This window comes from Diabrotica undecimpunctata, chromosome 1 (assembly GCF_040954645.1).
Source record: "Diabrotica undecimpunctata isolate CICGRU chromosome 1, icDiaUnde3, whole genome shotgun sequence".
In the NCBI taxonomy this organism is placed as follows: domain Eukaryota; kingdom Metazoa; phylum Arthropoda; class Insecta; order Coleoptera; family Chrysomelidae; genus Diabrotica; species Diabrotica undecimpunctata.
Window position 1 is genome coordinate 179,550,767 of NC_092803.1, and position 25,832 is coordinate 179,576,598.

General features: G+C 33.8%; 1 protein-coding gene across 4 annotated transcripts in view; it reads right to left on the bottom strand.

The window, feature by feature from the left end:
* Glut1 (Glucose transporter 1) overlaps positions 1–25,832 on the bottom strand; it is a 481,871-nt gene that overhangs the window by 281,161 nt on the left and 174,878 nt on the right. For 2 of the 4 annotated variants that reach the window (XM_072520663.1, XM_072520662.1), the window contains exon 1: positions 13,678–13,974. The exons of the other annotated variants lie outside the window; for them this stretch is intronic. In XM_072520663.1, the coding sequence (XP_072376764.1) occupies positions 13,678–13,959 (282 nt within the window). In that variant the 5' untranslated portion in view covers positions 13,960–13,974. Of the gene's footprint in view, positions 1–13,677; positions 13,975–25,832 lie in introns of those variants that run through there. 4 annotated transcript variants of the gene reach the window in all.

Sequence of the window (25,832 nt, forward strand, 5' to 3'; positions counted from 1 at the left end):
GAAGTAAAATACTATGTAAACCCTCAGGACGGAAATTATAATAGAAAGATACCTAGTTACAGCAAAAAATCAAACAAGTAGTTTGTCACACGAATGACCAAGAAACAAAGAATAAATGGAGAAATAGGAAAATACGTTAATCATAAGATATACACTGACCGGCAAATAAAGTGGCCACCTTATAAATTTCCGAAAATAAAAATTCATTGGAAGGTTTATTCATTGTTTCACATTGTTTTCTCTACATCTTTCACTTTTATAACAAAAAATGACCATTACTGCTCTATTTCTTACATACAGTAAAATTTACGAGTAAACTTAAACAAAATTGTCTAATATCGTGTATTATGCCCTAAAACATCAATAACCGTTTGCATACGATTTGGAAGGGAAAGGAACACATTTTAAATGGAAACTTAAGGAATACATTTATATTCTTTACGAAGCATGTTTTGAAATTCTGTAAGACTTTCTGGCTGGCCTGATTGACTTCTAACTCTACGATGAAGTTCATCCCAAAGATGTTCGATGATATTCAGTTCAGGGCTTCAGGCTAGCCGTTCTAGAGTATTAACTCCTACTAAGGAATATTTCAGAATTCTTGCAGTATGCGGCCGTGCATTATCATGCATAAAGACGAAATTGTTTGACGAAAATGAACCAAATGGTATTTCTGCTTCTGTCAAAACATCCTTTATATACCGTTGAGCATTCAGGGGGCCATTGATGAAAATACATTCAGGTTGAGCTTCAAATGAGATTCCAGCACAAACCATGACACCACCACCGCCAAACTTTCTTCTCTGGGACATATAAGCTTGGGCATATCGTTAATTCCTCCATCACCAAACCCTCTCCCGACCATCCCCAGACTTCAAACAGAACTGCGATTCATCAGTTGAGAGAATTTAGCACCAATCCTCTATATCCCAATGTTGATGATGCTAAGAATTCTTGCCATTAGCCCTCTTTCATTGATGCGTCTTCTAAACATTCTCTCCCGGTAACTCTACGACCGGAACCATAAACGTCGAAACTGTCAAAAACAAACATACAAGATCGCAGTAAATATTTAATTTGAGACGCAATAGGAAACAGTGCATAAAACTTCCAATAAATTTTTATTTTAGGAAATTTATAGGGCGGCCACTTTTTTTGCCGTTCAGTGTATAACTGACTTTAATTTATATTGTCCAGTCGTTGGAGATTTAATCTCTAAAAACCAGACAAACAAGCTGAATTTTGCTGAACATATTAACATTGGGACACAAAAAAAAATGCAAAAATATTGCCACTCCTACTCCCGGCTTTCTTCCTCAAAACCACCCCTCGTAGGGGGAAAATGGAAAACATCAATTAACCAAGAATCTGTATGCCGTAGAAAAAAATCTTTTAAATAAAAAATGAATCTAAGATAATTTTAAACAAAAACGTTAATTAGCACTTGTGTAGAATAAACCGTCCTCTCAGAAACAATGCTTGAAGCATCCAGCGATTTTTTAATGTCAGTTACGCGCGCGAAATCAATTTTTTAGTTCAAGTCAAGTTTGTATCAACTCGACGGTGAAAATTCGATATCTTTTGATTATAGTGTGCTCTCGACAAAAATAAATGCATTTTAAAAGCAAAGAGTGCATCTTTCATACGCAAGTTTTGAATTATGCTGATAATAAAGCAAGTTTTTATAAAGCTATTAATAAATGAACGTTGCCCCATTTTTGTTATTTTTTTACGATTTTCATGAAATCAATAAAACTTGTCACGTCAAATGACCGGTTGGTATCGAATTTTCATTCTACAGCCTAATATTCAAAAGCTATAACATAAAATTTCGATTTTGACTTAAATTGCGTATAGTAAAAATGGCTGGAAAATTCCGAAAACGCAAGAGCGGAAAAATAACAGATGATGAGGGCAATCTTGCCATAACCAAAGAAGATAAACAGAAAGTATGGGAAGAATAGAACATTTTAGAAGCTTTTCCATGACCTTAGAACAATACAAGAGCCCACCATTGAAGAAAATTCAGGTCCTGAAATAATACCAGAAGAAACAACGGCAGCCGTCAGGCAAATGAAAGATGGAAAGGCACGGGGACTTGATTAAATTCCTGCAAAACTGTTGAAGCTATTAGATGCAGAACAAATAAAAATGATAACTGAAATATTAAATGAAATATACAAGGCAGGAAAAATACCAGTAGAGTAGCTCAAATCAGAGTTCGTACCATTGCCCAAAAAACTAGGAGTAAAAGTTTGTGAAGATTATAGGACCATAAGACTATTGAGCCATCTGCTGAAGCTGTTTTTAAAAGTCATCAACAAAAGAATTTACCGGAAATGCGAGGAACAAATTGCGCCCAATCAGTTTGGATTTGTGAATGCCGTTGGTCCGAGAGAAGCTTTATTTAGCGTGCAGGTATTGTTTCAGAAATGTAGAGATGTCAGCTGTAATGTTTTTGCGTGCCTGATTGACTAAAAAAAGGCTTTCGATAGAGTCAGGCATAAACAAATGATGGAAGTGCTGAAGAGGACAGGGATTGACGGAAAAGACTTAACAGTAATAGCTAACCTGTATTGAAATCAATCAGCGGTACCCCGAATAGATGGAGAATATACAAATCAGCTCAAAATCTTGTGAGTGAGACAGGAGCGCATAATTTCACCACTGATATTAGCCTTGACCACCACTGATAGTAACCTTAGCCAGAAGGTTACACGAACTTTACTTTACCACTGATATTTAATCTGTACTCGGAGCACATTTTTGAAGAGGCTCTAAAAGATATTAATGAAGGCATCTCAATAAATGGAGTCAAGCTCAATAACCTGCGGTATACGGATGATACAATACTGTTTTCCTATACCATAGAAGGGCTGCAAAACTTAATGAACATAATAACGGAAACAAGTAGAAAATATGGACTGGATGTAAACACTAGCAAAACCAAGCTAATGATCATCAGCAAGGAAAACATAACTGGAGCAAATCTGTATGTAAACCAAATGAGAATTGAACGTATCTTACAATACAACTACTTGGGAACTGTAATCAATGAGTAGTGGGATAATATCCAAGAGATTAAATATCGCATCGGAAAGGCAAAAAGTGCATTCTTGACTATGAGTTCTGTGTTCAAGAACAATGACCTCATTCTAGAAACAAAAATAAGGCTCCTTAAATGTTATGTGTACTCAGTGCTTCTGTACGGAGTAGAAACGTGGTCATTGAAGGCGAAAACTCTATCAAAACTTCAGGCTTTTGAGCTGTGGTCATACAGAAGGATCCTGAAGATACTATGGACAGACAAAGTTAACAATGAAGAAGTACTGCGGAGGATGAACACAACTGCGGATTTGTGTAGAGCCGTAAGCTGCAGTATTTGGGACATATAATGAGATATCAAGGCAGATACGAGCGACTTCAATGCATTTTGTAAGGTAAAATTAAAAAAAAAGGGTCCTAGGGCGAAGAAGAATATCTTGTCTTGCTAACCTAAAAGCATGGTATAGAAAGAGTCAACCCAGCTATTTCGTATAGCAACCAACAAAGTTATCATAGCCAGAATAATCGCCTACGTTCGGAATGAACAGGCACCCTAGGAAGAAAACAATGGCGCAAAAAATCGCGCAACCTTTATTTATCTAACAGCTTTATAGAAAATGACTTTAATTGTAATAAAATGCAAAAATTGCCTACGAAAGCTACACTCTTCTCATTTAAGACTATAATACACCATTATCAATAGATATTACATTTTTACCGAGTTTATCGAGTTGATACAAAGTTTATTGTATCATTAATATACATGAGTTTATTTAAAAAATTAATTTCGCGAGTGTAACTGACTTTCAAAATCGCCAGTTTCTTTAAGCATTGTTTCTGAGAGAACGGTTCATTCTACAGAAAAAGTGCTAATAAGCATTTTTGTTTAAAATTATCTCAACTACATTTCTTGTTGAAAATATTGTTTTGTTTTTGTTTCAAAATATTTGTCACAAAATTGACTTTCTCAGCAAAATTAAGCTTGTTTGAATGATTTGTACAGGTTTTGCGGTTTTCGACGACTGGAGTAATATTTTTAATTGTGACAATTATTGTCAAACTAAACAGTTAATTAATTGCAATATTTATAGTTGAGCAGATTTTCTGATTAATATAAAAAAAATTTCTTAATATTTCTTTACACTCATTAGTCTTAAAGAGCCATTTTAATATTAAAAAGGTGTAGACATCTTTAATTGTTTGTCCCAAATCGGAGATATATTTTAATATTAAAAAATATCCAGTTGCCAACTTCGTCATGGAATAAGCTATTCAGATTTGAACGAGCGGATTTATCTGGATTTGTATACCTTCTTTTCCCGTTTCTCTTCTTGTCCGATACGCGTCTTGAAAATTCTTAGAAATGTTCTTTAATAAGGTTGCCTTGGATTTTAAAAGCTTTACTCTATTGTTGGAAGCAGCTTCAAATACGGAAAAATTTAAGACAATGGATGCCTACTTTCGTGATGAGACTAAATGCGTTTTAAAAGCTAGGTTATTATTTTAATGAGTGTTGAATTATATATTTTCAACTGCATTTTACATCTAAGTTAAAGCTTTCTTGAAAAGTAAATACTTCTTGTCTGGAATTTTCATTTTCCAGTTATTAAAGTCAAAGAGTTAATTTTTTGGACTGGAAGTTGTAGAATTTATTTCAAGCGAATAAAAATTAGACTTTCCTTAAAATATATTACGTCTAAGACAAAGTATGAATAAATTTCAGTAAAACCATTGCAATAAAAAACACAAAAGAGTTTATACATTTACATCATTTATATTGAAAATATGAGCCTAGAGAGCTCAAATATACTACCATGGTTTTCTATCTTCCCCATTTTTTCTATCCATATTGATTATATTTCCCCATATATCTCTTGGCCTTTCTTATCTCTTTTTTCTATAATCTTTCCTGTTACAATCTGTTTCCAAATTATATTTACTGGAATTTGCATCACATGTGTCGGCCAGAGTATTTGCAGCTGTTTCTTCATCTAAAGGTTTTTGGTTTATTCTTTGTTCTTACTTATTTAGCGTTTGTCTTAATAAATGGAACACACAAGATAAAATACTAATATAAAAAATTAAAGATTATATCTTCGATCAAGTTAAGCTATCTATTCAAGGCTTGAAGGTGTAGCTGTGAAAAAGTCTTTTGTGTCCCCTCGGTATGCCCTCAATTCATATGTCTCCACTGTGTTGTATAATTTGATTTGAAGGACCATAGTCGCTGCAGGAGGCAGACCGTTTTCCCCATTTATGTAGGTTGAGTCCGCATATTGCATGTCCCGTTCTAATCCGATTAAGACTTTTCCATATGTCTCGTGGCTGGTTAAAGCCATCAGGTTTTGGAGTCTACAGCATGCACCATCTGCAGGCAACATTAAAATTTTTGCTGTTAGTTATTGGGCTTTTACTATTGGTTGTTTTCTGGATGAAAGTCAGTTTGCTGCTCTACTCGAGATGTCTTTATGGATTTAAAGTTGTAAATTACTATTTATTTTCGAATACTCATTTATTAATGCCTTTTGTATTCGCAGAACAGGCAGAGGTATATAGCTTGGGATAAGAAAAACCAATATAGTGAAGTAGTTTTTATGCAGCCGCTAATTATTAATTGCTATATTAAGCTGCGTATTCACTATCTTCACCTGGCGACTATTTATCCAGCCCGATACACAGTACTTTACCACAAAGTAGGCCAAACTTAGCAAATATGTTCGTAGTGTATCCGCAGGTGCACCCCAGTTAGTACCACAGGGATTCTGAATAAGGTTATTTCTAGTACTTATTTTTTGTGCGATTATTTGTAGATGTTTTTGAAACGACAGACTCCTGTCTAAGGTAACTGCCAGATATTTCTTGGTTTGCCTTTTGGTTATTGAGATAAAAACAGCTTCACCTCAGTTTTATTTATAACTATATATATATATATATATATATATATATATATATATATATATGTATATATATATATATAATTTTTTATACTGCTATTACATATATTATATTTTATACTTTATGGTTTTGCTTTAGAGCTTTACCTTAATCCTGCGCTTTTAAGACAATCTGATATACCAGCTCTGGAAGTATGGGAAAGACAGGTGCTTCGAAAAATATTTCATGCAAGAAAAGTCAAAATAATTTAAAAGTGTAAAAAATATTTGTTTTACTAAAACCCAATAAACTCCACGATAAAGTTAAAAGCTTTCGTATCCCACTCGAACAAGCAAATGCAGAACAAAATAGTACTGTGGGTTTTGTGGATCTGACAGCTGCCTACAACAGAGTATCAAAGAAGGGACTCCTATATAGGCTAACCAAACTAATTTATTGCCAAAAAAACATTGAAACTAATAAACAACATGCTCTCTGATCTATACTTCCAGGTAATTCATGGTAATGGCATAAGCAAACAGAGGAAATTAAATAGTGGACTACCCCAAGGATCAGTCCTTGCTTCGATGCTTTTTAACATTATATTGTATCTACCTGATATTGCTGCAAAAAGTTTTTGTACCTACGCTGACAACGTAGCAATAGCAGTGGAGCTCACATAGTTTAAAATTACTCAAAACGTGGTGACAAACAACCTAAACAAATTATATGGATATTTCATAAAATGGCGCCTAATACTTATCTTAAATAAAGCTGAGATAAGCTGTTTTCATCTCAATAACCAAAAGGCAAACCAAGAAATATCTGGCAGTAACCTTAGACATGACTACAAATAATGGCACAAAAAATAAGTACTAGAAATATCCTTATTCAGAATCTCTGTGGGACTAACTGGGGTGCATCTGCGGATACACTAAGAACATAATATGTAATAAGTTTGGCCTACTTTGTGGCAGAGTACTGTGCACCGCTCTGGCTAAATAGTCGCCAGGTAAAGATAGTGGATACGCAGATTATATAGAAATGAGAATAATTAGTTGGATCAACAGAAAAGAATTCAAGGCAACCACAAGACAATGCAGAAGTAAGAATGCCGACATATTAACAACAAGGAAAGATGTATTGAGTGGATTGGTGGAATACTTTAACCTGTCACTTAATATGGAGGAAGAAGAAGAAAACCTGAAAGACGAAAGAGATAAGGTAAGGGGAGCAGACGAGAGGGAAGATGAACCACCAACGATTCTTAAAGTTAAATATGCAGTTAAAAAACTAGCTAGCAACAATTCACCCGGAATAGATAATCTCCCAGTTGAACTATATAAAGAAGGCGACCATGATACCAGTATGGCATTACATCAGCTTATAAAAGAAATATGCACACATAAATCACTCCCTAATGATTGGTATATTGGAATACTTTGCATCATACACAAAAAGGAGATATTTTTGAATGCTCTAACCACAGAGAAATAAAGCTTCTAAATGCAACGTTTAAAATATTTTTCACAGCACTATGTCATCATACGGCACCATATGCAGAAGTGATAGTAGGAAAATACCAGGCTGGTTTCAGAGGTGGTAAATCTTCAATTCATCAGATTGCAACCCTGAAACAAATTTTGGAAAAAACACTGAAATATGGCATTGATACTCTTCACATATTTATAGACTACAAAGAAGCCTACGACTCTGTGAATAGAAAAGGAATATTAAAAGCAATGAAACAGCTAGGAATACCAAATCAGTTGGTAAATTTAACAAAACTAACTCTTAAAAAAGTTGAATATAGAGTACGAATTCAGGGGGAACTGTCTGAACTTTTTAAACCAGATAATGGGCTGCGCCAGAGAGACCCTCTCTCCTTTATACTGTTTAATCTGGCTCTGGAAAAAGTAATACGTATGTTTTAAATTACAATCACTGGTTTAATATATAATAAATCAGTGCAAATCCTGGACTATGCTGATGATATCAATATTGTTGGAAAACAAAAAATCAGCTACAAAAATGGGTTTAATAATAAACACCAACAAAACGAAGCATATGAAACTAAGCACGCACCCACAAATCCTACTACCACTCGTTATAGAAAACAACGTCATCGAAGTAGTGAACGAATTTTATACCTGGGAGCGCTCCTTAACACTAAACATAAATTATATATAAATTATATCACGAAATACAAAAATAAACTCTACAAAACAATAATACGCCCAGTCCTAACATATGGTTCAGAGACCTGGACTCTAACAAAAATATTGAAAACATGTTTTGATGTTTCAAAAGAAAAGTATTTAGGCAAATCTATGGAGCAGTGAATGAAAATGAAGTGTGGGGAAGAAGATACAACTTCGAACTTTATAGAATATACCAGAAATCTGATATCGTATATGTATGTATAGCGTTAACAGGCCTTTTAGGCCGATTGCTGAATGGATAATTTCTATCGTTTTCTGTTCTTAGCTATCAGCTTCCAATCTCTGATTCCCATCTCTCTGACATCTTCCATCACTACATCTCTCCATTTCTTTCTTGGCCTTCCTCTCTTTTTTTTGCCTTCAGGTACTCTTCAAGCAATATTCTTGACTAGTCTATTACCTTGCATTCTTTCGAGATGACCGAGCCATTGTAGTCTACGTTTTCTCCCCACTTTTGTTATTGTAGGGTTAGCATACAAATGGTACACTTCTGCATTAGTCTTCTCTATTCTACTTCTACTACTTTTCCACCAAACATTCTGCGAAGTATCTTTCTTTCCCATGCTTCCAATGTGTTCTGTATGGTTTTGTTCATAGTCGATGTCTCGGCAGCGTATAGCATTGTGGGTCTAATTATAGTTTTGTTTACTCTTATTTTTGTATTACGAGATATATCTTTGGCCTTAATTATTTTGCTCATCGCTCCAGCACACCTATTGCTCTTGGTTAGTCTTAGAGTGATTTCAGTTTTTTCCTTACATGTCTGATCAATAAGAGTACCTAAGTACATATATTTATCCACCTTCTCGAATTCTACAACTGATCCATCCTCCACCTCCAATTTAAAGGATCCCCTGGTGTTTATTTCTTTTTTGCTCGAGATCTCCATGTACTTCGATTTATTAATATTAACTTTCAGTCCCATTTTAGAGCTTTCCTGAATCAGTCTTTTTGCTATATTTGATAGTTCTTTTCCATTTCTTGCAATGAGATCCACATCATCAACGTATAAGCATTGGTGCTCCTTGTATAAAATAGTTCCGGACCTATTTATTCCACTAACTCTTACAATTTTTTCTAGAACTATATTGAATAGCAATGTAGACAACGAATCTCCTTGGCGAACACTTTTTTCCCTTCGAATTCTTCTGAGACTGTACCGTTGCATTTCACAGCACAAATGGTTTGTCTAATTGTCATTTTTACCAATCTTACTATTTTTCCGGCACTTGGAATTCTTTTAGCGTTTCTATTAATTTGTTTCTGTCTATTGTATCGTAGGCGGCTTTGTAATCAATGAAAAGTACTTGTGCTAAAATGTTGTATTCATAGCAATTGATCAGGATTTGTTTTAGCATAAAAATTTGATCGGTTGTTGATGTTCCTTTCCGAAATCCTTCTTGGTATTCTCCTAGATTCTTCTCTATACATATTTCTAATCGTTTTAATTAGTATGGCGAGCACTTTATCTATTACCTCTAATAAGGATATTCCTCTATAGCTTGCGCATTCAGTTCTATCTACCTTTTTGTGTATAGGAATTATAATGGACTTATTCCATTCTTGAGGCATTTCTTCGGCATCCCATGCTTCTAGTAGTAGCTCACCAAGTTGGTTTATTAAGGCCTCTCCTCCATATTTTATGTTCTCTACCACAATCCTGCTCTCCCCGGGGCTTTTTTGATTTTTAATATCTTTTATTATTTCTTCAATTTCTTTTCTTGTGGGATTTAGTATTTCTTCTATTACTGCTTGAGGTTTAGGAACATTGTAATTGATATCGTAAAACATATTAACATAGGACGTCTGAGGTGGATAGAAGAACATGTAATGCGAATAGAACAAAATGACGAAGCTAGAAAAACGCTCCTTGATAGACCCATTGATCAGAGAAGAAAAGGAAGACCCAGAACAAGGTTCCTTGATAACATCGATGAAGACATGAGAAATATGGGAATACGTGCTTGACGAAGAAAGGCGATGGAGAAAAGACGACTGGAGAAAAATTCTTGAGGAAGCTAGGACCCACACAGGGTTGTAAAGCCAGAATGATGATGATGACATTTTTAGTTGCAGTTGAGGTTATCTGCAATAATTTCATGTGTATGTCCCTTATCCGTTATCAAATGAGTACTGTCTTGTATTTTCTCGTCAGCTGTGCTAGTTTTTTGAGACCCTTTCAGAAACCTCCAGCTGTTTTCCGTAAGTCCGCAATTTTGTTACTTCACTAAGATCTGGTAATTTTTCTGGAGATCAAAGTTCGACTTATTTTCTATCAACTGTCAACAATTACAGCAATTTAAATCTTTCTGAGATCGAAATAAAGCATGTTACTGATTTTCATAAGTTTTCTAAACTTTTTATTTGACTATATTTGTATTGGTTACAAGATATTAATTGTCCGAAAGTTAATATTTCGAAAGCATTTAGTAAAGCTTTTAAAGTATTTTGATTAAAAGCTATTTATGAGCCTTTTGTGTATAAAATAAATTTACATATTTATAATAAACTTGCAAACTTTAAACAAATATACAGGGTGAGTCATGAGGAACTTTACATACTTCTACCATATACAGAGTCCCTCAGGGAGCATATCATGTGGCCACTAAAAAATGTCAACTCCTCTTCTTTATTAATTAACAGGGTGATTTGTGTAATTGACCATTTATTTCATTTTACTGTAGTGTTTATACGGCTCATTTGATTTTTTTAATTTTTGCATGATACAGTACACTACTATCAAGCATTCGACTGGTATTAGCTAAACTAAAAAATTCCAAGACTGGCTTTGGAAAAATTAATTTAGGGATTCGTATTAAATATTACACCCTGTATAAATTTTTTTTAAAATGCAATAAGTGATTTTCACACTACATAAATAGCCAATGAAAACGACATATGCGACAATGTTGTCGCACTTTTATTAAATTTTTAGTGAACGATCAAATCTTACCAAAAATAGAACAACCATAATGAAGTATCAAATTATAAGGTATTAATTTAAACAAATGTTATAAATTTCAAACATTTTAATTAAAATGAGTTTCTACAACATAATCTAATACGTAGAAAATTAACATCTTCACTGTCACTTTGTATTATCTCTACGATAGAATCAATTGTTTTTCAATTTTAAATTTTTACTCATAGATCGTATTGGGGCATTATTTTCGATAAATAATAAATTAAATTGATTAAAAAGTCAAACCTCTTGTATGTATTAGTTTTTGTAGATTGTAAATGATTAAAATTTTATGTCAAATAATAATACATTGCATCAACTGTACTAAATAAAAATAAATCTAAAAAAGTTTAAAATGAAGGTTGGCGTTGACCGTTTGACGTTTCTTGATATTTTATGCCCATTGTCATTATTGTCATTATCAATTGTTATTTATGTGTACAAGAATACATATTTCTTCTGTCATATCTAAGTTAAGTACATTGTGTTAGTTTTGGTAGAGCTTTTGTTACTTTCGTTCAAAATGCCACATCAGTTTTCGACCACAGAATATGCAGACATAATATTTGTTTATGGATTCTGTAATGGGAATGGTAGGGCTGCTAGTAGAGAATATCGCAGGAGATTTCCTAATCGTCGAACTCCCAGTCATCCAACATTTGGGTCAGTTTTTAATTATTTGCGAGAAAATGGCACTTTTCCTAGTGGAACAACAGAGCGACATGTAGATGAAGCGCAGGAAGATGACATTATGGACGCCGTTACTATGAACCCTACAATAAGCACTAGACAAGTAAGTCGAGAACTCAATGTTACTCAATCAAAAGTAAGTAGAGTCTTACAAAAAAATAATCTATACCCATATCACATTCAAATGGTTCAACGACTACATGCTGGAGATGAGATCGATAGGTTGGAATTTTGTAGATGAATTAACAATAATCGACCAACGCTATACAGGACACTATTTACAGATGAAGCCCAATTTACCAGAGACGGGATAAATAATTCACGAAATTCACATGTGTGGGCAGAAGAAAATCCTCATGCTATTCGAGAATGTCGTTCTGTTAAGGTTTTCGGTTAACGTGTGGATTGGTGTCATAAATAACCAATTAGTAGGTCCTCACTTTTTTGATGGTCCTTTAACAGGGCAGGTCTATTTGAACTTTCTACAAAATATTTTGCCGAATTTGCTTGCCAACGCGAACGTTGCTATCCGAGGGATGTATTTTCAGCATGATGGGGCACCCCCACACTTTTTACTGGCAGTGAGGCAACATCTCAATAATGTTTATGGCAACAGGTGGATAGGACGTGCAGGTCCTATTTCGTGGCCTTCAAGATCCCCTGATTTCAATCCCGTTGATTACTATATTTGGGGACAGTTGAAGCAACTAGTTTACGCAGTGAATATTAATAACCGACAACAATTAATTGATAGAATTATACATTGTTGTAATACTATTAGAAACGATCCCCAGAGTATCCGTAATTCAATACGTCAATTAACAATTCGGCAACAAAAATGTGTACAGGCTGCAGGGTTCCATTTCGAAAATTTATTTTGAATTATTTTTATTTTGTTACCATTATTGTATCTTTTCCAGTTTATGGGTTTAATATTAAGTTTAGTACCATAAATTAAGCTAATTCTAACCCATAAATGAAGTTCTAATTTATGGGTTTATCATAACTATGTACATATTTTTAGTTTTTTTAAAATTGTTCTTCGTTATTGTTAGTAGTTACTGTTTTTTGTTGTGCAGTGACTCAGTTTATCATTTCAATTAAAATGTTTAAAATTTATAACATTTGTTTAAATTAATTACCTTATAATTTGATACTTCATTATGGTTGTTCTATTTTTGGTAAGATTTGATCGTTCACTAAAAATTTAATAAAAGTGCGACAACATTGTCGCATATGTCGTTTTCATTGGCTATTTATGTAGTTTGAAAATCACTTATTGCATTTTAAAAAATATATATACAGGGTGTAATATTTAATACGAATCCCTAAATTAATTTTTCCAAAGCCAGTCCTGGAATTTTTTAGTTTAGCTAATACCAGTAGAATGCTTGATAGTAGTATACTGTATCATGCAAAAATTTAAAAAAATCAAATGAGCCGTATAAACACTACAGTAAAATGAAATAAATGGTCAATTACACAAATCACCCTGTTAATTAATAAAGAAGAGGAGTTGACATATTTTAGTGGCCACATGATATGCTTCCTGAATGACTCTACATATGGTAGAAGTATGTAAAGTTTCTCATGACTCACCCTGTATATTGTTTATATTAAGCAGTATTATAATCAGTAATATTACAAAATTTAAAATTTGTATACTAAGAACTGTAAAAATAAACTCTACAAATGTTATTATGTCCAAATTTATTAAAATTGATTCTACAAATTAATAAGTTTTAAATTTGTTAGTAAAACGGGCAATGACCATTGCACTTGGTTGGTAATAGTTTAGGATCTAAACCACAAAAACTTACATTATTATAGGAAAATTCATATGAAATTAACATACACTTAATTTTTTTAAATACTGGTACAGACCTGTTCGAGAAGACGCAACTTTCGTCGATGAGTGTGCTCCTCCAACCTGTCCACGTATTCCCGTAGCTCCTCTATTTCTTCTTTAACTTGCTGGACGGTGTCCAGCTCGTGCTTTATCGCCACCATGTCTCTCTTCACTTCCGAGACCTCCGATTGACAACTCTCCACCGACTTAGTCAACTCTTGGAGTTGCGTACGGATCTCGCAGAGTGCAACGGTCGTTTCGAGATGGCGGTCGCCACGTTGCAGCTCGTCCAGCTTCGCGCTGAGGTTCATACTCATAACGCTCACCTGCTTCTGCAGACTGAAGATGGCGCAGCGTGCGGAAGAAACGATGTGTTAATTAGGTTTTTATTTTTCGTGCAGAGCATGACACATCATGCAAGAAACATGCAGTGTTATTATTGAAACATTGTGATTGATTATGTATATGGTAAATACACCATGAAGAACGCATTAACTAAATGATCATCTACTCTATAGAATTAAGAACGACAATAAACAAATGTAGTACTAATAAAATTGTAATAAAATATTCAATTGTCTGTTCCAGTTGATATATAAAAATATAATTTTGACAAGTGCCTACAGGTTTTATAATGAAATTTATTGTGTTAATCATTTATCAGTTACTAAACTATGTACATATACATATATATATATATATATATATATATATATATATATATATATATATATATATATATATATATATATCATATAATAATATTTAAATTAGTATTCTCATTGACTGGTCGTTATTGTCAATGATCTAGAAATCTGTCAACTAACAGTTGTCAAAAGGTTTCGTAATGGAGTACAAAGTGCAAAAACCTATCCAAGCGCAGATGCAGATACGGACCATAATCTATTACTAGCAAACGTGTTGACGTTATTATTAAACTAAACTCAGAAAACCGAAAAAAAAGTTAAAACTACCAAAATTAATATCAAAAACCTAAAAGACGACAACTGCCAACAGCAACTAAACGCAGAGATAAATAAATTAACTGAAGGAAGCGTGAAATGTGCAGATATGAAAAAAGCCATACTAAAAGCGGGAAAAGAGATCCTAGTCGAAGAAGAGAAAACCACTAAAAAAGACTGGATGATACCGGAAATAGTTGAGCTAATAACTGAAAAAAGACAATACAAAAATAAAAATTAAAATAAATATAAATCCATCAAGAATAAAATCAAATATGAAATAAGAAAGGCTAAGGAGGACTGGATGAACAAGGAATGCCAGGAACTGTAAGAACTCAGTAACAAACATGACACCTCAAACTTACATAAAAAAATGAAAGAACTTACAGGCAACACCAGATAAAGAAGAAAACTCATAACAAGAGATAATAATGGAGGAATACTTACTGAAGAGTGCAGAATAATGGAAGTATGGGAACAATATAATAATCCATCTGTTCCATGACGAGAGGGAAAATGAACAAGATATAGAGGAAGAAGAACAATACCTACAAATTTTACCCTCAAAAGTAAAGAATGCTCTACAGAATGCAAAACAAGGAAAAGCACCTGGTCCTGATCAAATTCCAGTTGAACTGTTAAAAGCCTTAGATGACGGTAATACAAAGAGACTCACCCGAATTCTCAACCAAATATATGTAGAGGGCAACATCCCAGATGAATCTTAAATCGATATTTTTAACGCTACTAAAAAACAACAATCACAAATCATGTAATGAGTATAGATTGATAAGCCTAATGTGCCACCCTTTAAACATTTTATTGAAAATTGTTCAAAACCGAATTTATAAGAAATGTTAGGAGCAGATTGATCAAACGCAGTTTGGCTTCACAGGAGGCATAGGTACAAGAGAAGCATTATTTGCGTTGACGATACTCTTGCAGAAATATCGGAAATATAACAAGCGTGCATATGTATGCTTCATAGACTTTAGAAAGGCCTTTGACCGAGTGCAGCATATGAAGTTAATAGATGAATTAAAAAACATCAATTTAGACAAAAAAGACATTGAGTTTATTAAGGCTATATACTGGAACCAGAAAGCAGGAGTAAAGGTAAATGATAAAGAAACAAATAATATACCGATTGCGAGAGGGGTCAGACAATAATGCGTCTTGTCTCCGACGCTTTTCAACGTGTACTTACAGGTCGTACTCAGAATAGCCTTATGGGAAAGAAAAGAGGGAAGAAGAATTGGTGGAGAAATCGTAAACACCATGAGATTTGCAGATGACACGGTAATTATGGCTGAGAGTATAGAAGAACTACAAACTTTACTAGATGCAATAAATAGTGAATGCATTCAAATGGGACTTAACATCAACACCGATAAGACCAAATTAATTTAGTATCAAGAAATCCAATTAATAATAAACAACTTACCCTTGGTGGACAGCAAATAGAGGGAGTGACAAAATATAAATATCTGGGAGCTTACATAAACACAGAATTAGATCCAGACCAAGAGATCAGGGTACGAATAGAAATGGCAAGGGCAGCGTTCTTAAAGTTCAAGCAATTGTTCTATGACAAAAATCTTAATACTGCGCTGAGACTGAGGTTTGTTGAATGTTACGTCTGGTCCCAACTATTGTACGGGGTAGAAACATGGACGTTAAATGCGCAAATAGTTAAGAAGCTTGAAGCCTGAACTGTGGATATACCGGAGAATGTTGAGAATTCCATGGACTGCCAGGGTCACCAATGAGGAAGTGCTGAGAAGGATGGGTCGAGACAAAAAATTGAAAACAATAAAAGTACGTAAGACTGCATACCTTGGACACATACTGAGGAATGATAAATAGAGTCTTCTGCAGGTCATCATGCAGGGTAGAGTCGATGGCAAAAAGGGAATAGGTAGAAAGAGGAAGTCATGGCTGCGAAATATTCGAGATTGGACAAACATGACTGTAGACGAATTATTCCACGTTGAAAAAGACAGAGAAAGTTTTAGAAATGTGGTCGCCAACCTTCGTTAATAAGGACGGCATGAGAAAAATAATTAGAATAGTTGTCAAATTCTTACTGTTCGAGTTTTCTGTCGACATAATTAATTATCAAAACTAAAACTTACAGAAACAGAACTAATCGAGATTTTAATTATAATTCGCTGTGAAGATGGAGTATGGACTCTGGCAGAAGATCAAGGCAGGTCCGCATTAGATAATAATATCCACCAATTACCTGTTGTTTGTTAGAGTGCTAAAAAAGAAAAAGTGGCATCGTCCATCTGGTCTGGGACCTATAAAAAGACGAGTTTGATAGAAGAATTTAATTCTGTAAAACCGTTATGAAACGATGTAACAGATATCAGGGTTATATAGAAAAGCTACTTAAATTTTTACATTGGAAAATCCATAATGGATGCATACTGCATATATTATCTACCACCTCTTGTTCAATTAATTCGTTGTTCTGACAATATATTATTTTTCATCTATTCCTGGATGTAATGGTTTATCTATTGTGTTGCCCCTTCGTTTCATTGGTCTGTTAGTACCTAAGCTTGTGCTATCAAGCTTAGGTACTAAATATATTTACTATTTTACTTGTCATCTTTTTATTCTTTTTTACTTGTACTTACTCTGTCAATCTATTAATATTTATATCAAATTTCCATTTCTTCTTTTCTCGCTATAAGCAATTTATTGTCGAATTAATAACTATAAAATAGTATCACTCCCTCTTTTGCGAGGTCGCTAAAGCTATAGTAAAATGGTTTGATAATAAGTGCTATTGACGAGTACTTGTTGTGGCATAAATACGATAACTACAATGAAGCTCTACTCAAGAGCAGAAGTATTTAGGTAGCCTCGATAACGTTAATTCTTTATTTCTTACGATATGGCCATGGATGACAGATATGTATGCAATAAACGCTTGGATTGTTTAACAAAATAATTGCAAGACCCTACATGAAAATCATCATTAGGGCTTTTTATTCTGGGTGGACTGTTTGCCGCTCTTACTTAGAGCTAGCGCTCTGATTCGCTTATTGCGGTTAATCACTCCTCATTTCACTTGTATGTTGTCAAAGTTTGTTGTATGACTTGGTTTTCGTTACAATTTTCTTCCACTCTTTTCGATATGTGCATAGATCCCTCTAGTTTCTTACTTCCAGAATTTTGATATCTCTTATGACCTGGTCCTTCCATCTCTCTCTGGGTCTTCCCCTTGGTCTTTCAGTTGCTGGTTTGCATCTGGTGATCTTCTTAATCAGTAGGTCGTTTTTCCTTCTCTCTATGTGTCCCAGCCATCTCAGCCTCTGTGCTTTAATAAATATAACTATATCTTCTCCCGTCATTATGTCTCTTAGTTTATGGTTCATTCTACGTCTCATTTCTCCGTTGTCCATTCTTATCGGGCCCATAATCTATCTGAGGATTTTTCTTTAAAAAATTCTCTATTTTTCTTCATTTTTTTCCGTGTGGTACATTGTCTCAGCTGCGTACGTAACTACTGCTCTGATTGAAACTTTGTATATTTTCAGTTTTGTGTTTCTGGATAAGTTCTTGTCCATGAGCCTATGATATCCCCAGTATGTTTTGTTGCCTGCTAGTATTCGTTCCGTTACTTCTTCACTCCTCATGCGTGTTTACATATTTGATATTTATCAAATTCTCTATTTTTAATATAAGATTGATGTTCTTACATTTATTGGCCTTTATGTTTCACCTAAATAAAACTGATTGCATTCGCAAGATATTTTATAAATACAATTCTTTCTTCATTTTCGTTCATTATTAGGATTAGTTTTAGATAAAATAGATCTCAATGTGTTTGTTGTTTTAAACATTGTTGAAGTGTTGAATTTATTTTCTATCCTTTTTAGTTTTTTTGATAATCCTTTTATGTACGTATTTCCCTGTTGTACGATCTCGTTCTAAGTTGTTCTGTTCTATTTGTTTGACTGTTGAAAATTCCTTATTTATAAACGATAAACGATAATCATTTTTAAATAAAACATATGTTAACAAATGTTTTCCCTCCAAGAACTAATTTTCGTTAAAACAAGCCTTTTCCATGGTAAATGTTATTGTCTCTTGTTTATCGTTTATATCATTCAGGAATGTGTCCAACAACTCCATTATCCATAAGGCCATATTTAGAATACGTCATCTAAATATGTCCACCATACTGTGGCTTTTAAATTTTGTTTAGAAATATTTTTTTTTTCAAAATATTCCATAAATATATCGGTTAATAATGGAGATAAACTAGAGTCCATTGCTAGATCAAAATTTTGTTTATAGAATTTAATATTTCTTAAGATAAAGTATGTATTATCACTACATAATGTCTATAAGTCCACTATAGCTGATATATTTAGTCTTATTCTAGTTGCCAATGTATCATAACCCTCTAATTTTTTCTTGACTATATTCAAAATCTTATCTAATAGTACATTTGTAAAGACTCTATTTATGCAAAAACTTACTAAAATATTATTTGAATTAAATTCAATATTTGATAATTTATTTAAAAAATGTTGTGTATTTTTTATAAATGTATTATTTTTATTTGCAAATGGTTGTATAATATTTAAGAAATTTTTGACAGTTCACTACAAGGAAAATTAATGGTACTACAAATAGGTCTAAATAATATATTCGTTTTATGAACTTTCGGTACTCCATAAGAAATTGAAACGTCAATAAACTTATTGTAACCTTCAATTGTGGCTTATTCCTATTAAAATAATATCGACGTTTTTAAAATAAAATTTAATTAAGGATATTATAGAAGTTTTATTTTTCAATTTATAAAAAAAGGTGACATAAATAGCAATGTTGCTTTCAAGCTACAGACTAAAGAGTATTATACGGCATTGTGTCTTGTAGGCAACTAATTCAAAGTCATTTGTTGATCTTAATTATCAGTTTCTATATATTTTTATGTCAACTATAATAGGCCACATTATCTACAAAAATTTATTTTCAAATTTTTTCAAAAAGTTTTTACGGTGTTGCCAGATAAAGGATTAAAAGCGGTTAATAATTTTGAAATATAGATCTTATTTATAATTTTTAAAATTAAATTTTTTTACTTCAATACAGGTTGTTAACAAAAATAAAAATCAGGAAGAATAAACTATTAAAATTTTTACTTCAATCTTAAAATTCGTTATATAAATATAAAGGGTAACTATTTTCCTGTATATTAAAGTTATTCTTTTTAAGGAGTAGTCATGAGCATTACAAGTTAGCGAAACACTTTTAACGAAAATGGAAGGAGATCGTAAAAGTTTCATTTCGCGACATTTCCCAAATAAAATGAAATTCAAGTCTTCTCGGGCATATATGAAACTTGGAAGGTATCCAAAAATAATTTTATCCAGAACTTCACATTAATATTTGACCTAGAGTGTTGAATTATTTGGAACATTATATTTATAGGATAAGAATATCATCAGACATACTTTTGATGTGCAGTAAAGAAGTAACTAATAAACTATTGAGTTTTTAGGATATAAAAATATTGTAGTTAAATCACAGATTCTTTTAAATAAAGTAGTTCAACAAAAAATGTAATATTAATAGTGTACAAATACACAATATTTAATCCAGGATTTTAAATCCAGGATTTACAGGTTCACTGCCATGTGCACCAATATGGTGCACATTTCCATATCCATAATCTTGTTTGGGAAAACCAATATATCGGTCCTGGGACTACACCGTATTGTTTGTTAAATCGGCTTTTTATTTAAATATTTGATTATCGATATATTATTTTGAGTCTTCTATAGTATTTTTTTGCAATATACAAATATATATTATGTGAATCAATATGGTACTCATGGCTTCACAGACCTGACTAATCTAATTTAACCGTGTCCATCTCGATTCGGCACGAAGTTGATGCGGTCGACTCTTGCCAGTGTTTAACTATTTATAGGAATAGCACCCCTTTTTAGCTGACTGACGGTTCAGCAAGATGAATGACAGAGAAACAGAACGTATGTTACGATTATACAGATACATTCCTACGCCTTCTATAGGAAGTGAAAGCGAGTTTGATGATAGTGATGTAGACCCCAATTTTACAACAATAATTACTAGGTGTTGAGTAATACAGCGAGTAATGACTGCTAATCTACCTAGGGTAGTAAATACACTGCTCTTGACAGGTCATCTTTATGAAATTATTATAAGACGCTAGGGATAACTATAGTAAAATTTTGAAGAAAATGAAGAGCTGACAAGAATTGACGAAAATTTAAGTATAGAAGAACACTGGATCAAATGCAAGAAAGCTATCCATACAGCGGCTAAAGGTTTTTTAAAACCTAACCAGGCTAAAATAAACGAAAAATGGTTTGACGAAGAATGTAAATCCATTAACCAACAGAAAAATGAAGCATATAAGAGATTTCAGCATCGCAGAACAAGATCAAACCTGGAAGACTATGAAATCTTAGATAAGAAGAAAAAAGGACGTTAAGAAGGAAAAAGAAAGAGCCATACGAAAACGCTCTAAACGAGATTGTTAACCACCACAATAAAAAAGACTCGAAAATTCTACCAGCAGATAAACAGCTGCAGAAAAGAATTCAAACCTAGAATAACAGCATGTAAAGTCAGAGATGGTTTCATAATTAGTGACAAAAAACGGATACTAAACAGGTGGGCGAATCATTTTGAAGAACTGCTTAGCGACAGTCGTGAAGAAAACCAAATATAAATTTACTTTATTGAAACTTTGCCTGAAATGGATGAAAACGCTCAAGAGCCGCCCCCCACCAAAGAAGAAATCAGAGAAGCCATTTCAAAACTGAAAAATAACAAAGCCCATGGTTTGGACAATCTTCCTGCCGAACTCTTTAAAAATGGTGGTGACACCCTTTTAAACACATGCATAAATTAGTAACCGAAATCTGGCAACGGAAGGAAACGCCAGCGGACTGGAAATTAGATGTAATGCATCCTCTTCACAAAAAGGAAGATATGATGGTGTGTGATAATTATAGAGGCATCACCCTACTTAACGTGACATTTAAAGTATTTTTATTGTATAATGGCTTTGGCATAGCCAATTAGCCAAACGTGACATTTAAAGTATTGTTCAACGTATTGTACAGAAGATTGATCCCCTATGCTGAACAAATAGTTGAGAACTACCAGTGCGGTTTCCGACCCAATAAATCAACAACGTATCAAATCTTCACAGTCGAGCAGATTCTTGAAAAAATGCTTGAGTTCGGAGTCGACACCCACCACATAATCGTGGATTTCAAAGCCGCATACGACTCAGTCAACAGACAAAAACTTCTATAGGCTATGGTGAAATTTTAAATGCCGCTCCATCTTGTTCAACTAACGGAACTTACACCCACAGGCGTAGAGAGTGTAGTCAGAATCCAAAACGACTTTTCAAGACCCTTCCATTGTAAAAATGGACTGAGACAGGGAGATGGACTGTCGTGTCTCTTATTTACCCTTGCACTAGAAAAAATAATTCGAGGGTGCCATATTAATACGAATGGCACCATCTTTAATAAATCTGTATAAGTGGTCGAATATGCTGATGACATAGACATTATTGCTAGGTCTACAGAATCTCTGATCGAACCATTTCGATCACTAATTGGCGTCTGCACTGAGAATGGAATTCAAAATAAACACACAGAAAACCAAGTATATGTATTGTACTAGATCAGGCAACCAGATACCTATACTATTAATTGATGATCTGGAACTGGAAGGTGTGGACACCTTCATCTACCTGGGCTCGCTGCTGACCAAAGACAACAATTTCAGCGAAGAAATTAAAAGAAGAATAGTGCTTGCCAATAAGTGCTATTATGGCTTAAGGAAACAGATGGCCCCAAAACTACCCAGAAAAATTAAAGTTACCATATATAAAACAGTAATAAGGCCAGTGTTAACATACGGGTCAGAAACGTGGTCACTTACACAGGACGACCAAGAATTGCTTAAACGTTTCGAGAAAATAATTCTAAGGAAAATATATGGAAGAGTCCAAGAACAGGATTTGTGGAGTAGGCGCTACAACTTTGAGTTATACAGAAGTTTTAAGGAACAACGATCAGAAAAATTTTCGACCGAAGAGGACCAGTGGGAAGACGAGCCAGAGGAAGACCAAAACTTAGGTATCAAGATAACATAAAAGATGATCTAAAATCCATCGGAGTTAAAGCATGGAGAAGAGTTGGCAGAGACAGAGGCGAATGGAAGATTGTTCTGAAGAAGGCTTTGGTTCATAACGAGCTGTAATGCTAATGATGATGATGATGATTATAAGTAGAATATTACATTAACTTTTTTTATTTATTTTTTAGGTACTGTATCTGATTTGATTGGCCATGTGATGAGAACTGAACAGAGATATAGCTTATTTCAACTCATTATTCAGGGCAAGGTATTTGGAAAGAGAGGACCAAGGAGAAGAAGAATATCTTGGCTTTAAAACCTAAGGAAGTGGTTCAATACGTCTACAACCGGACTTTTTCGAATAGATCCAAGTAACTTTAGGATAACTATGGTGATGGCCAAAAATAATGAAAAACAAAAATAATGGTACAGACGAGAAGAAATATAATCCCACAAAACATTATGCATGAAGATGACATTGAAACGGTTGGAAAGTTTACATACCTGGGAGTAGAAATATATGCCGATGGAGCAGAGGATGGAGAAATACGAAAAAGGATAACGCAGGCAAACAAAGCTTATTTTGCCCTCTCCCATATATTTCGGTCTAAAAGTGTCCACCGAAATACAAAGATGAGAATCTATAAAACTTTAATTCGGCCAATAGCATGTTATGGCAGCGAAGCATGGGTCCTGAAAGAAACATCCAAAAACAAACTCGACACATTCGAAAGAAAAGTACTGAGGAGAATACTAGGACCTGTGAGGGAAAACGGAATCTTCAAAATTCGATATAACAACGAGCTCTATCAACTGTATAAGGAAACACCCCTGTCAGACTTCATTAGAATACAAAGATTGCAATGGGCCGGACATGTGATACGAATGGGAGAGGATAGGCTACCAAAACGAGCACTGAACGCCAGAATGCAGGGAAAGAGACCAGTTGGAAAGCCAAGAAAGCGCTGGGAAGACACAGTAAGCAGCGACGCACAAGCACTTTTAGGAGTCCGTGTATGGAGAAGAGCAGCCACAGACAGACAAGGGTGGAGGCAAAAAATAAAGGAGGCCAAGGCTCATTTTGGGCTGTAGTGCCGTAGAAGAAGAAGATGGTGATGGCCAACATCCGGAACGGATAGGCACACTAAGAAGAAGAAGATCTGATTGGAGCAGATCAGACGCCTTAAAAGTTAAAAATATTATCTAGAATAAAAACAATGAAGACGTAGGTATAATTTCCGGTATTACCATGACTTTACCCAATGGAAATCCAATTGACTTTTTTGACCTATTCTTGAATGATAATGTTATTTCAATGATTGTTCAAGAAATCAATCGCTACAGTATTCAACGACTAAATTTTCCGAATGTTAAAAGATGTTCTCGAGTGTATCAATAGATTCTCACTAACAATGAAGAAATCCGCACATTTCTTGGATTGGTATTATGGATGGGACTTCACCAAATGTGAAATTGATTACCTTAAATTTTACATTACTGGAAAAAAGATAACTATTTGTTGACCAGTGAAGTAAGCGACTACATATCAAGAAACCGATTTACAATTTTACTTAGTGAGCTACATTTCTCTTATAATGCAAATTACCTGAAGGTGATAGAATATATAAAGTCAAAAACTTAATTGATATGACGACAACAAACTTCATATACTGTCCAACCCAGTATATGTATTCATGAATCTATGATTCCTTTTTTGGGCAGGTATTCTTTCCTAATATATTTAGAATAAAAGGCATCGTTACGAAATAAAAATATTTAAACTTTGAATGCATCTTCTCCTAATCCTAATATTTGTCAACATAAAAAAATATTTCGTAATTAAAACGATGTGCTAACAGCTCTCAAGGAATTGTGTAATATAGTACCGATATTTTAACATTAACCAATATGAATCATCATCGACTATATTATCTGCGGTTGGCAGATGACATAGTTTTAGTAACGCATAACCTAAAAGAAGCCCAGGGAATGTTGCAAGAATTACAAATCAAAAAGTGGGCTTAAAAATAAACTATGAATAGAACTAAAATCAATACATAGTAAACCGCTAAATCTAGAATAAACACATACTAAAATAGTATACAATTACATTTACCTGGTTCATCAGATAAAAATAAGTGAGGCAACCAAAGGTATATACTGTCAAGGAAATAGCTTTAGGATGTGCGACATATGGTAAACTAAAAGACATATTAAAAAAACGTCAAAATAAGAGTAAAACGTCAATACAAAAATTGCAGGTTGTACAATATAAAACAAAAAGACTTTAATGAGTTAGGCTCAGCTGTATTTTGAAAGACTGAATATGAAATCACATATGAAGTCACAAGTAGAAATGGAGATATTTGAAAAAGGCATATGTCTGACAGCGTAGAACCTCTGTGTGATTTGCTGGTGTAAGTTTCTTATCCATAACATAATAATATTTTGCCCTATTTGTTACATCTCATATAGGTATCGTTAAGTTAAAACAGTTGATCTTAAATGATTTAGACAATTATACATTTTTATGTATTCCAGTGAGACAAGTAATAGAAAAATTCTTAATTGCTAATCTGACACAGGTATTATTATGAATTATCATAAGATGATCTTGTCAATATTTCTCTATTTTTCTCGATCTTATCTCGATCTTGCACATTCTGACAGTAAAACGTCAATAGTTGAGACGATGTGGTCGGTATACCTTGTGGAAAATTTGATTACTCTTTTATACTCGAGACTATTTTTTATTTTATTATACTATTGACAGATGTAAAGCTGTTTCGGAATCTTTTATTTACTAAAATGTAGTCTATTTGATTCTTAATAATTCTCCCGGGTCTGTCTTCAGGTGATTTCCACGTGTACAGCTTGCGAGGTTGTAATTGGAAGAATGTGTTGGTGACAACTAGTTCTGAGTCTTCTGCGAATTTTTCTAGGAGGTCTCCTCTCTCATTTCTGACTCCAAGTCCATGTGCTCCAATGTACTGTGTCTTATCTTCAGCTCCAATCTTGGCATTAAAATCGGCCATAATGATGAGAACTTTGAT